This window comes from Canis lupus, chromosome 13 (genome assembly GCF_003254725.2).
Source record: "Canis lupus dingo isolate Sandy chromosome 13, ASM325472v2, whole genome shotgun sequence".
Lineage (NCBI taxonomy): Eukaryota > Metazoa > Chordata > Mammalia > Carnivora > Canidae > Canis > Canis lupus.
Window position 1 is genome coordinate 53,645,268 of NC_064255.1, and position 14,262 is coordinate 53,659,529.

General features: G+C 33.1%; 1 protein-coding gene across 23 annotated transcripts in view; it reads left to right on the forward strand.

Annotated features, from left to right (window-relative positions):
* The window catches only part of ADGRL3 (adhesion G protein-coupled receptor L3), a 682,677-nt gene that overhangs the window by 295,161 nt on the left and 373,254 nt on the right, over window positions 1–14,262 (forward strand). For all 23 annotated transcript variants that reach the window (XM_049092995.1, XM_049092994.1, XM_049092973.1 and 20 more), the window contains one exon: window positions 6,953–7,062. In XM_049092995.1, the coding sequence (XP_048948952.1) occupies window positions 6,953–7,062 (110 nt within the window). The remainder of the gene's footprint in view (window positions 1–6,952; window positions 7,063–14,262) is intronic.

Genomic DNA, 14,262 nt, shown 5'->3' on the forward strand with positions numbered 1-14,262 from the left:
TTTGTTACTCTTCTTAAATTGCCCCTTAAATTAAAAGTAGGCAACATTGCCTAACTCCTTTGCAAACACTTGGGTGTATAGCTCCAATATAAAAATTAATTTTTTTAGAGGTGGGAGGAATAGAGGGAGACAGAATCTTAAGCAGGTCCATGTCCAGTGAGGAGCCCGTGGTGGGACTCGATTCTACAACCCTGAGATCATAACCTGAGCCAACATGAAGAGTTGGGCATTTAACTGACTAAACCACCCAGGCACCACTGAATTTGTTTTGTTCTTAATGATGATGATGATTGATTGATTTTTGTTTAACTACTTATCATTTGAGATCTAGATTTCTTATATATATATAAAAATATATATATTATATAAAAAATATATATGTATATTCCTTCCCAGGCTTATAAGTCCAGAATGAATGTCAGATCAGCAGGTCTCTGATTGACAAGCAGTGAAAAATAAGGAAACTATGAGAATTGTTCTGTTGATTGACACTGAAAAGATTGATTGCCTTTTAAAATCTTTAATTAATTAATTAATTAATTAATTTATAGGAGAGGGAGAGGGACAGGTCAGGGCAGAGGGAGAGGGTATCTAAGCAGACTGTGTGCTGAGTGTGGGGCCTGATGCTGGGCTCAGTTTTATGACCCTGAGATCATGACCTGAGCCGATCGAGAGATTGGGTGCTTAACTGACTAAGCTACTCAGGCGCCCCCAAAATACTGCTTATTTTTAATATTGCTACATTTTATCATGAAAAGTTAAAAACTTCAGATACTCTGATTACCTCAACTGTTTTCAGATTTTAAACATTAAAGTATCATGATGGTGGTGCTTTTTTTTTTTTTTTTTTTTCACAAACAGGTATTTTTCAAACATTTTCCTCTCAGAGAATAGTGTCTTATATGATTCAAAAACTGATTAGTCTTTGATTAGATGCTGTGAGATACTTGGACATATAAGTACATGTGTGTTTCTTCACATACATGCCATTTGCAAACCACTAATGTAAACTCATGTGACTAATTTTGCTAAGAGAAAACAGAGCACCTGCTTTTTTTTTTTTTTTTTACACTCTCATATCTTGTCATTGCAATGATTTTCAGAGGACTTTTATATATTTAGCACTTAACATGGGTAAAGCATCACATGAAGAGTTTCTTAGCATTCCTGGGAATGGCTTGTTCGTACATGGTGATTTTATTTTATTTTATTTTATTTTTATTTATTTATTTTTTTGTACATGGTGATTTTAGAGTGTAATAAGAATTTGTGGTTGGGACACCTGGGTGGCTCAGAGGTTGAGTGTCTGCGTTTGGCTCAGGGCGTGATCCCAGAGTCCCGGGATCAAGTCTCCCATGGGCTCCCCCTGCGAGGAGCCTGCTTCTCCCTCTGCCTATGTCTCTGCCTCACTCTGTGTTTCTCATGAAAAAATAAATAAAATCTCTTTAAAAAAGAATATGTGGTTGAAGGGTTTATTGATGGCGAACCCCTGTGAATTAGACTCTCAGCACATAAGCACAACAATATTAAACTTAAATTATTTTAATGGTAACATGTTGAATTACTGGAGTGGGAAAGCAAACTAATACCATCCTTATAAATGTAGTATATGAGAAGTTTTAAAAAATATAGTTAAGGATCATGTTTATATGCCCAACCTATAAATATTTGTAGCCAAACATGAAATAATACCTGCTAATTTTTATCTGGATAATGGCAGTTATTTTTTTTTAATTATTTATTGAGATGCTGTTCTGACCATGCATTTCATGGTCACTCTGGGAAGCTGATTTAATTCACTCTGATGGGTTCTTAGGGGCACTCTGATGATCTGATGAGGTAGAGATCAGGTGTAAAATATCTAAGTGACCCAGGATTCTGTTTTCTGTTTGTGGCAAATAGAGGAAATTTTTTGTTCAAAGATGATTTTTTCGTTATAACACTTAACTAATTTTGTTCCTATGCTGCTCTGAACCATATTGGAATGAATAAATAAGTAGCAAATGATTTTGTATCCTATTACCAATCCTATGATTAGGTGTATCTTCCCCGGCAGTCATCATAAGACATTAAAAAATAAACAATATTACTTTAAAATTAGTGCTAAAAATCAATAGGGTTCAACATATTGAATAACCTTTATTAAATAAACCTGCAGTAGATGCCAACTGGACGTAAGTTGAAGGCTTATATGTGGGTTGAATTAATAGGATTTTTTTTTTCTTTTGGAAACGTCTGAATATTCATTCATCTTTCGTTCTTTCAATGCTCAGAGATTGATCTTTCCGATTGCTACATACCAATTTGGATTCAGGGGGCCTGGTTGCATAATGTTAATTTAAATTCAGAATATCCTTGGAATGCCGGATCCACATTATGACTGAGGGAATCCTGGGTCACTTGGATATTTTACATCTGGTCTCTACCTCATCAGATCATCAGAGAACCCCTAAGAACCTATCAGAGTGAATTAAATCAGTTTCCCAGAGTGACCATGAAATGCATGGTCAGAACAGCATCTCAATAAATAATTAAAAAAAAATAACTGCCATTATCCAGATAAAAATTAGCAGGTATTATTTCATGTTTGGCTACAAATATTTGACAGCAGTAAATTGCTTTGCAGGTCACTGTTCTGGAATCCAGTGATTATCATTTGATTTCTGAGAGTCTGAAAGTCATTTAACATCTTCACACCTAGTCCTTCCTCTGAAATTGGAGGTAGTAATATTCATCTCATAAAAGAAGTGACAAGTAGGATATATGTGGATATGCTTTCTAAGTTTGAAGGGTTACACAGATATAGGGCGTTGTTACTATAAATTTTGGACTTAAGGTCCCAGGTAAAGTAGTTTGCATACAACTAATGACTTGGTTTACAGTGTTTTGGGTTTTTTAAAATGTGACTTTACTTTCTTATTTCTAGTCTACACTCCAAGAATTTATGTGCTTTTTTTGTGTGTTTCTTTTGTATGGAAAGTTCCTCTCAAAGGCTCAGGCTTTTGAAATGAAATATTAATAACCTATCCTGAAATGAATGGTAATATTGATAATAATGGTAACTATGACAACAAAAAGTGTACCTTGTATGTATATGTGGTATTTTACTTTTTTTTTTCTTAAGGCATTTTCATAAGTACATCAATTTTGTGAAGTAAGAAAATAACTGGCTCCAGTGTTATTTAGATGAAAAGTCAAACACCAAGAGATCTCCGAGTATTCTATTTGGTCTTGGACAGTGCCACCTGCTTTACATTACTATCTACCCTTAGCAACTTTCAAATGTATAATACAGTGTTAACTACAGTCAACCAGGCTGTACATTGCATTCCATAACTTAATTATTTTATAACTAGAAGTGTATAACTTTTGAACCCTTCATCTGTTTCTCCTCCAAACTGTCTATTGTTGGAGTGGACTTTTTTTTTTTTTTATTGCACAAAGTTTCTAATGAAAAAAATGTTGAAACTTTTATCACCTACATAAACCATAATACTTTTATAAGATTATGATTATGCAGTGGATTAGACTGCATTTGACTCTGTTATTGCAATCTTTTCTCATCCTTTATTTATTTATTTTTATTTTTTTACATTTTATTTATTTATTCATGAGAGACACAGAGAGAGGCAGAGGCGCAGGCAGAGGGAGGAGAAGCAGGTTCCATGCAGGGAGCCCGATGTGGGACTGGATCCCTGGTCTCCAGGATCAGGCCCTGGGCTGAAGGTGGCGCTAAACCGCTGAGCCTCCCGGGCTGCCCTATTTTTAGTTTTTAATAAGGATTATTTATTTATTCATGAGAGACACAGAGAGAGGCAGAGACATAGGAAGAGGGAGGAGAAGTAGGCTCCATGCAGGGAGCCCGATGTGGGACTCAATCCTGGGACTCTGGGATCACGCCCTGCGCCAAAGGCAGATGCTCAACTGCTGAGCTACCAAGGCGTCTCTGAAAATCATTTTTAAATTCATGTTTATATTAAAAGTAAATAATGAAAAAAATCTGAGTTTAAAGCACATGAGAAAATTTGATTATTTTATTTCACATTTATCATGTATAATATTTTAGAATGAATGTACTTTAACAACTTTGATATAAATCTAAAAGTATATAAAAGTACTTGAGTAATTTGTTCATTATTCAATAAGCTTTCATCAAAAGTATAATTTCATTTTTATTTACAATAACTGAAGTCATTAAACTAGTGAAGACAGAACCATCAGACTTCTGTTACTGAAATGTTGTTAATCCTCAAACAATCAATATTATAATTTATCTGGGACAAGAATAATATTCTCAAGATTAACTTTCTCTTGATTTTTAAGAATCTTAAGTTAAAGAATTTTTAATATGGAATTATTAATAAAATATGGGAATTATATTGCAAAGTTAATGTTATGAAGACTTGTTTGATGCTGAACCATGATGGTAATGACTGCAAATATATTATTGTTAAAGCATTGTTTATATACCTGTTCACCTATACTATGCCATTAATTGGAAGGCTTATTTGACTTATTTTTGGTTAACATTGAGTAAGATACTTGGGATTCACAAAGGTGTCTAATGTTTACTGAAAATAATCACTTAATTTTCTTATATATGAAAAAAATAGTATTTTTATAACTTAAAATACATAGTATGCAAACTAGCTGGTGCACATGTCTAGATAGACAAGTGGATAGGTGGATTAGCATAGTTTCTTATTTTATTTTTTAATTCCAGTCTATACAAACATAACCTTTTAAAATTTCTGATTCAAGACCACTTTGTGTGCAACAAACACCTCCATAATTGTAAATTTTAACCTTTATGCCCTACTTGTAAATTAGTAGTAATCTATCTGTTGATATAAGACATTGTTTAAATAATAAAAGATGTATTAGTTGCCCTTCTATATCTGAATATTACAAGAATAGAAACAACTTCCAAATGAATTTTATTATTTGAGCTGTACTAATTAGTAGTAATTAGAATAAAATGTTGATAATATGGTGTAGTAGCAGTAGTAATTAGAATAAAGTGTTGATAATATGGTGTAAAACAGCAGTAGACCAGAAAAGAAAGCATATATATATGCATATAAATATATATATATTTCAAATTTGTCATGACTTAATGACTGCAGATCACACTTTTAGAGAATAGTTACATTTTAACTAAATGTCATGATGTATATTTCATTTATTGCTAATTATTTCTATTTCAAATGTATTCCTGATAATAATTTTCTTTAACAAATTACAGAAATGACTATAAGTTTTATAGTTATTTTGCTCATTTTATAAACCCCTGATATAGATTTATGAGGGTTTTTTTAAGACATGGTGTGAAAATCGTATGTCTTGACTGTCAAGAAACATGTATTTTAACTTGTGACATCTCCTTCAAAGGTTTCTTTGTGAAAGGGAAGTGCTGCTATTTTTTGAAAGTCTGAATACACTAAAATGGCAGGGTGCCTACTTGCAGCATATGTGTGAGAACAGCCACATTTACATCAATGTTATTATTCAGTTGTCTAATGATCATCCTCAGACATTAAATTTACAGAAGAGAACTTTAGGGACATGTTGATCCTCAGGATTAACTGTATGCCAGATTGCCTGATAACTATGGAATATTGGCATTTAATAATCTTCGACTCATCACACAGACTATTTTTTTCAGCTTACAGCATTCATTAATGAATCAATTGTAGTTTAGGGACTAAATAAAATCTTCATTAAGGCCACCAAATGATATCCTCCAGTAAACACAAAGCATTTTCACGGTAAATCAAACTGAGCTCTGCCTTCCATGCTCCTTATCCTGCCAGTATCAAGGAAGGATTCAGAAGTATAAGGTCATATCACAGAATGAAGCATCTCTTCAAGAGGAAGGTTTAATGGAAAATTCTAGCCATAAGGTATTGTATTTCTGAGATGAATAAACAAGAACAGAAAAACATTAGAAGATTAAAAAAAAAAAAACAGAAGAAGATAACTATAGAGTTTCTCATCCTATACGCTTACTGACAATATTAGAGTTGGAAAAAAACAGTTTTTTTTAAAAGAAGTATCTATGTATCAATAAATTATTGAATCTAGAGGGTTTCTGAGTAAAATTTACCTCAGTAAAGCACCTCTGAACTTGGGTGTCTTTTTCAGAATAAGAATAAATTTCATTATATGTACATTTATCCATGATTAAGTCTAGGTAGTCCAGATTTGTTTACCCCAGTTGCCACAAAAGATGCATAGTTTATTTTTCTATTTCAGTAGTTGTTTTTTATTATTCTCTCTGGAGATTTAAAGTTATTTTAAATTATAGGATATTGGCATTTGTGAACAGCAGTCTGTGAGCGTAGTGTAATTGTTTGGCTGAAAACAAGGAACATGAGAATTGGTTCTTAAAAGTAGGTTTACTTATGGTATAAATAATATATTAATTTATATAAATTAAATTTTAGATATATTTTAATATTCAAGTACGTTTTATTGATTGTTTTTGCATTTGCCTAAGAGCTTTTCCACATCATATTTTTACTGCCTTTAAAGTGGAAGGCATGATAATCAGTTAATTTATTTAATTTTATGACTTTTTTATAAAACTCTGTGTTCTTATTTTGTTTTATTTTTTTAATAATAGTAGTGAGTGATTCCTACCAAATAGTCCTTCTTAACTGGCCCAATATCCTAAGGGCCAATCAGTGTTCCTTAAGCAGTATTTAACTTATAACTCAAAATCGTACTGTTTTCACTGAAATATTAATGTTAGTATGACTAAACCGAACACACTGACTTTTATTTCTAGTTTTTTAAGTGTACTACAGATATTTCCTTCATAAGTCTAAAATTCTAAATTGACCAAAATCTTATGTAAATCTTTATAACAGGAACCAAAATAAAATTAATAATGATGTTAATGATGATTTAACTTCACATAAATTTATTACTTCTTTTCTTTTGACTTCAGGTGCAATAACAGAACGCAGTGTGCAGTGGTGGCAGGTCCTGATGTTTTTCCAGACCCGTGTCCAGGAACCTATAAATACCTTGAAGTGCAGTATGAATGTGTCCCTTACAGTATGTATATTCTTGTACTTATCTTGTGAAAAGATATTAAGCTTTGTTGTGCATGCATTGACAAAGTATTCTCTCTGAAAGCATAAGAATTACCACCTTTTTTTACATAATGTTTTTAAAGACTGATAATTTGAATTTCCGGGATCATGTATCCTTCCACCATTGGAATAATTAGATGTTGCCTGCATGATCCCATAGCATTCATTTTGACTATACATTTCTGCATATCAATACTTATTCTAAAACTTTTCTTAATGCAAGAATATAAAATTCTTAGAAAAAGTTGAAATGAATATTATGCCTGTATTGCATCCCTCTAGGTCCAAGCAAACAGGAAGTTAAAATGAATAATATACTTTTACAGTATTATATTATATAAATATTATATATAATATATCATACATTATATGATTGCATATATGTGCATATGCATATGTACATATACATATGTATATAATATATCTACATTATATAATATTGTAAATCATACTTTTATAGTGGTATAGAAATTGATAAATTTTGAATATGATAGAAGTGATTATATCTAATCTACATGCACTGTCAAGATTTCGTTTATGAGAAATATATTCATCAGGAAGGAACAAAGTGAAATGAATATACAAAAATTACATGAAGTAAAGCACTCTTCAGAATTTATCTCTTACAGCCTCCATAAGTTTGTCTTTGCAACTTTTATGTCAGATATGGTATATGCCAACAACATATTTTTTTCTTCAGGAATAATGAAGAATCAAACAATCAAAACTGGAACAATTGTCTAACTTTTCTACCCAAAGGAAGAATCACCATTTCTTAAAAATATTTGTTGACCTATTAATTATTCATGGGATTCCGTAGTGAAGATTACTCAGGAAATCCTGCATTTCATATTAGATATTCAGTTCATCCCAAAAGTGTAAAACCCCTGGGTCACGAATAAATCCCAGGTTCCAACTTCCTTTGACATCTCTGAAGTGAAGTATCTAGGGATCGGCCAGTTTGCTGTTCTAAGAGATAGTTCTAAGCTTGCCTCACTTCTGCTTATTTAAAGAAGCAGCATGTTACTCATAAGGTGTAAAAGTGCATAATCCAATAATAGTAATTTGGCTAGCAAGAAATGAATTGAAATTTTAAAATAATAATGAAAGCAATCAAGAGAAAATTTTATCTTTGTTTTATTTATAGTGTGATTGATTAGAGAAAGTTTATCTGGTGAAGTTTTAGGAGCTAATTTTCCTTGTTATTAGAAAAAGCGTAATTGTATAGGTTCTATTGAAATCTCAATTGAAGTTATGCTTCCTATACATTGTTATCTCTAGGGACCTTCTATGAAAATATAAAGCTCTTGCTGACCAGTTATTGTTCATTAGTGATATTTTAAAGAAATAACATTTACCTTTTGGACCTCTGACACTTATATTTGGATTATATAATAAGATCTTTGTGAATTATGTGGGATAGTTGTTTCCAAAGGCATTTTATAAAAAATTTACCAATAAGGAATACCTCATTTTTAAACGGTTTGAGGAAACTTTCAATCATATTTATGAAACATGAAAGCTGAAGAAGAAAATGTCAAGCTAGATTTTTTCACAATTTTTAAATATTAAAGAATTTCACAGCTGTCTCTTCAATTTTCTGTATTTCTTCAGAATTTCTTTGAGGACATCTATTCCAAAATCCTCTGCCCAACTTATTTTGAAAAATAATCTACTGAAATCATTTCAACATAAATAAGAGTTTGTGCATAAACTTTTGCATAAAAGGAGTATGGCTTACCACACTTTTCCTTTCTCATAAATTTTCGGAGATGAACAATTTGATTTCTGAATATCCTATATATACAGGTTTCTGATAATCCTTAAAATTTGCGGATTGCCTTCGATGTATGTCCATTATATTAAAATATTTATCTGATTGTTTTATTAAATAAGAATTATAAACTTAGGTGCAGCCACTTGCCAGTTTACATTCTGCTTTCTTTTATATGGCATAGCATGATTGAGCTTGTTTAAATGTCTTCAGTATGTTTCAATGAAAGGTGTAATGCATAATTGAGAACTCATTTAGTAAATTTAACATGATTTTAAAGGAAAAAATATACAAAGAAAAAAGTATAAACCATGAAATAAAGTATAGTGAATGAGTTATTTGAAAGGTAGATTGGTTTAGTAGAATAAACGACCAGAGATCAGGAAGTCTGGAGTCAGAATACAGTCTGGTTTCTTAACAAAAAGCACAGGGCTTTAAGCTAAGGTAAGCTATTAAAATTTTCTGGATCTCTCCTTCTGAACATTCCCTGATCTGTAGTAAGTTGTAATTTAGATCAACACTAAGTTCTTTTTCTTCTGTCTAGCATAAAATACAGACTTTGCTGAAAAAAAAATCACTTATTTAAAATAGCTACCATTTATTGACATTTACTACATCTCATTTACCACATGGGTTTAATGTTTATGCGCATTATTTTATTTAATTCTCACCATATCCTTCCTGTTAGGTAGGAGTGTCACTTTTCTGAAGAAGAAACTGAAGCTCAGTAGGATAAGTTAATGTTTCATGTAAAATACAGAGTAGTTGGATAATGACAGAGCCAAGATTTGAGTCTATCACTAATACCTGTTAAGGACTCAGCTATAATTCTCCTCAGAGATTTTCCCCTTTATATTTTCATGAGTTATTCAATCTCACTCAGTATTTAACTCATAACTTTCATCACTATAGTAATGTCCCGTGGTGAAAGCAAATGCTTCACGGGCCTGGACCTTTCTTGTTAGTTCTTTTGCTACTTAACTTTAAGGAGGATTTGATGCCTTTCTTAAAGCAGCTAAATCACTGCAAATTTTTATTTTCCCAAACACCTAACAAAGCATAAGGGCAAAAACTAGTTTATGTTATAAAAATAGCACCCACAATTTGGAATGAGGCTCTTATCTAAACAGTTACTTGAGAAGTTATTTAAATCACCTGTGTTATATGAGGAATCCTTGTATGTGATATACTTATTAAAATAGCCCTAATATATTATTAGAAGGTAAGCTTCAGATTTCGGATTCATTATTAGTATTTAAATTTTTTCTGTTGGCAGCCTGAGTGGCTCAGCGGTTGAGGATCTGCCTTCCGCCCAGGGTGTGATTCTGGAGACCCTGGATCAAGTCCCACCTCGGGCTCCCTGCAGGGAGCCTGCTTCTCCCTCTGCCTGTGTCTATGCCTCTCTCTGTGTGTCTCTCATGAATGAATAAATAACATCTTTTTTAAAAATCATTTTTTTTTCTAAATGAACAATTGAAGAAACAAATTAGTTAGGTTCTATTTGTTATGTTCAAGTAATACCCATTTTTTTTCTAAAAATATATCATTTATTTATTCATGAGAGACACACAGAGAGAGGCAGAGACACAAGCAGAGGGAGAAGCAGGGTCCATGCAGGGAGCCCGAGGTGGGACTCCATCCCAGAACCTCGGGATCACAACCTGAGCCAAAGGCAAACGTTCAATCACTGAGCCACCAGGGGCATTTATATTATTATTAATATAACATCCATATTATCCATATAAATTAATATTATTTATTAAAAATAATAACCCATTTTTATTTTTAAGACAACAAACTTCATTGTATATAAGTGATGTATTTGTTATTTATAAATGTTTTCTTCTTAATATTGACATGTGGAAAATATTGATATTTTCTTTCTTTATATAAACTCTGTGTGTTCCCCTGGTAATATTGATTTTTAATGTGATACTTTCTCATGGAAAAGTATAGAAAAATTGAAAATCTAGAAATATAGAAAAGTATGTGGGAAAGCATATCGATATTAATGATGTATTAGCATATTAGAGGTGATATACATAAAAATTCAACAAAATTATTTGTATCCCATTAGGAATGTGGAGTTAAATATCAAAGATAAGCTTGCAATAATTTTTGCACAGCGTTTCAGGAGTCAGTAAATAGGTACATGGTTAAAAATGACAGTTTTACAAGAACCTTAACCTGAATCAAATGGTATGACTCTTTCTTTCTTCTTTTCTTTTCTTTTCTTTTCTTTTCTTTTCTTTTCTTTTCTTTTCTTTTCTTTTTTCTTTTCTTTTTTCTTTTCTTTCTTTCTTTTCTTTTCTTTTCTTTTCTTTTCTTTTCTTTCTTTTCTTCTCTTTCTTTCTTTTTTTTTCTTTCTTCTTTTTATGTTTGAGATGCTCATAGGAAAGAAAATAAAATAGTGATCATAAGCAATTTTGTGAAGCTACTTTCTTTGAGTATCTTGTCAACTTTCTTTTTTTTTTAAGATTTTATTTATTTATTCATGACAGAGAGAGAGAGAGAGAGAGAGAGAGAGAGAGAGAGGCAGAGACCAGGCAGAAGGAGAAGCAGGTTTCATGCAGGGAGCCTGATGTGGGACTCGATCCCAAGACTCTAGGATCACACCCCGGGCCGAAGGTGGTGCTAAACCTCTGAGCCATCAGGACTGCCCTCTTGTCACTTTCTAAATCACTAAAGTTATACTTAATTTTTTCTAAATCTCAACTTCTCCCTCCTTTCTGTATTTTCTTGTTTGAGTTCAGAGATATACTGTTTGTGACCAAATTTGGTGCAGATAAATCAATATTTTTCTCTGTTCCTGTCACACCTTAGTTCCAGTGTGACTTTTATAGCCTTTGCCTTTTCATTTCAGTTTGATTTTCCATCTTAGTGATTTTTTTTTTTCCTTCCCAGGAGATGACCCAGATATTCCAGAGGTTAAAGTTCAGCATTTACCACTGCCACCCTTTTGCTCTCCACCTTCCTTCTTCTTGCCCCACTTACATTCCTTCTGGCCTGATTGGGGATTGAAATTATGGCATCTTTAAGGAGGGTTTCCCTCATTTAGCTGGTTTACAGGGAAGATTTGTGTTAGGGAGAAAACAATAAAACAACTAACCACCTATGTAGAGTATTTCTGAGCAAAGAATCTTTACTTTGTATCCTGCTGACAGTTTGTCTTTCTTCCAAGGCATACAATTTCATGCACATTATGCTCAGAAGGTGCTTGTCTTCTCTCCCAACCCAGCTTTTTTCTTCAGTTCTTTGTTTCTAACTTTTAGAAACAGAAAACACATATTACTTATTCTAGCAGGCTTTTCTTGCCGTAGCTTTTCTTAGGAAATGGAAGGAAGAAACATACAATGTGTAGAGCTATTAGAAGTGAGTGATTAATCCAATCTTACGCTATCGTAATTACAGACTCTTCACCATTCATTATCAGGCATCTAAAGTTATGTGTGATTGTCTATGGAAAGACTTGCAAAGTGAATATTATTGGAAAATTAACATTTACAAATAATTACATAACCTGTTAGTTTTGTCTTTTTTACTATAAGAAAAATATTGCTCTTCCCTTCAGCATTTAAAACTGACAAATATTTAATTACAAATAACTATATATATATAAAAACTCAAATAACTATATATATTTTTGCTAGTAATGTTCCAGTGGGTACATATTTTAATATATGCATTCTTTGGTTCCTATTATGTAAAAAATACATTTTTAAAAAATTCATGTGTTGAAATTAACACATATATTTAATTTTTAAGATACTATAGAAATGTTAAGATACAATTTGATTCCCAGAGCCTCAGTACCTTTTTCAGTTTCTGACCCAGTATACATTTAAGAAATATGTATTGGATGGTTGAAGAAAAAATAAAATTTAGTCAAAATGGCTCCTCTAAAAGTATTCTGTTCGCTGCTAGAATGGTACACTCAAGAAACTCTTGTCTACAAACAAGACCTTATTATGTTTTAAGATTTTATTTATTCATGAGAGACACACAGAGAGAGGCAGAGACATAGAGGGAGAAGCAGGCTCCCTCGGGGAGCCCGATGCAGGACTCGGTCCCAGGACCCTGGGATCATGACCTGAGCCAAAGGCAGATGCTCAACCACTGAGCTACCCAGGTGCACCTCAACAAGACCTTAGTAATTCAAAGGGAAGATCTATGGTAAAAATACACAGTGTATGAGTTTTAGTTCTTCCAAATTGTTTGGTGATTGTATTCCTCAAGAATGCTAACAGCAGCCATTTTGTTTTCCATATTATTTTTCCCTGTGTCTCCATGTAACATAGCAAGTGCTGTCCCTGACATATCTGTCCCTCTCCAAGAGCAGAGTCAGGGGTGCCTGGATGGTCAGTGGGTTGGGCATCTGCCTTCGGCTCACGTTATGATCCCAGGGTCCTGGGATGGAGCCCCATGTGAGGCTCCCTGTCCCTCTGCCCCTCTCCCTGCTTGTGCACTCACTCTTTCTCTCTCGTCTCTCTGTCAAATAAATAAATAAAATATTTAAAAAAGCAGAGTCAGTTATCTAAATTGTCTTTTTAGAATATTTAAAGTGAAAACAACCAAATTTGTCCTTTCTTTCCTTTTTCCTTTTTATTTATTTATTTGAGAGAGAGAGAGAGAGAAGGAAGGGGCAGAGGGACAGGGAGAGAATCCCCTCCTCCGAGTGTGGAGTCTGACATGGGGCTCAGTCTCACAATCCTGAGATCAAGCCCTGAGCCATGACCGAGATTCAGACCCTACTGAGCCACCCACAAGCTCCTTTCTTTTCTCCTTTTGCTCTCCCACCACCATTTCTTTCTTTGTCATATAATTTTCTCTACTTCACAGAATCTTACATCTGACAGATAATCCACAAATCTTTTGCAAATGAATCAGTGATTATATAATAGTTTAAGTTTGCTTAATCCCTAAAGTATTATATATTTATAAAAATTAGTAGAAAGCAAGAAACATAAATGGACTATACTTTCTTGGAGGTTCAGATCCTAAATGCTCTCATACCTTTGTCTAGCTGCTCATATGTTTATGGAAATTATTCTCAGCTAAATGATGCCATTTGCTTTCAAGACATACCGCTTCTCTGTTATCACTGAACATCTATTGTATACCAGGCACTGGTACACAATAGCATAGAAAGCTATGAAAAAATGCTTCTGCTCTCAAAGAATGTAGTCAAGTGGGGCTCAAGGTCCCCGTAGTTTCAGTATTATTAGTTCATCACATTGGCAGTGTACAGAGAATGCACATCCATCCCCTACTGGCTAGTATGGGGTTGGACATGGGTATCTTCAGGGAAGGTTTTCTAGAGGAGATGACTCTTGAGCTGAGTCTTAAAGAATGAGTATAGTCAGTGAGAAGCACAATCATTTGTAACAG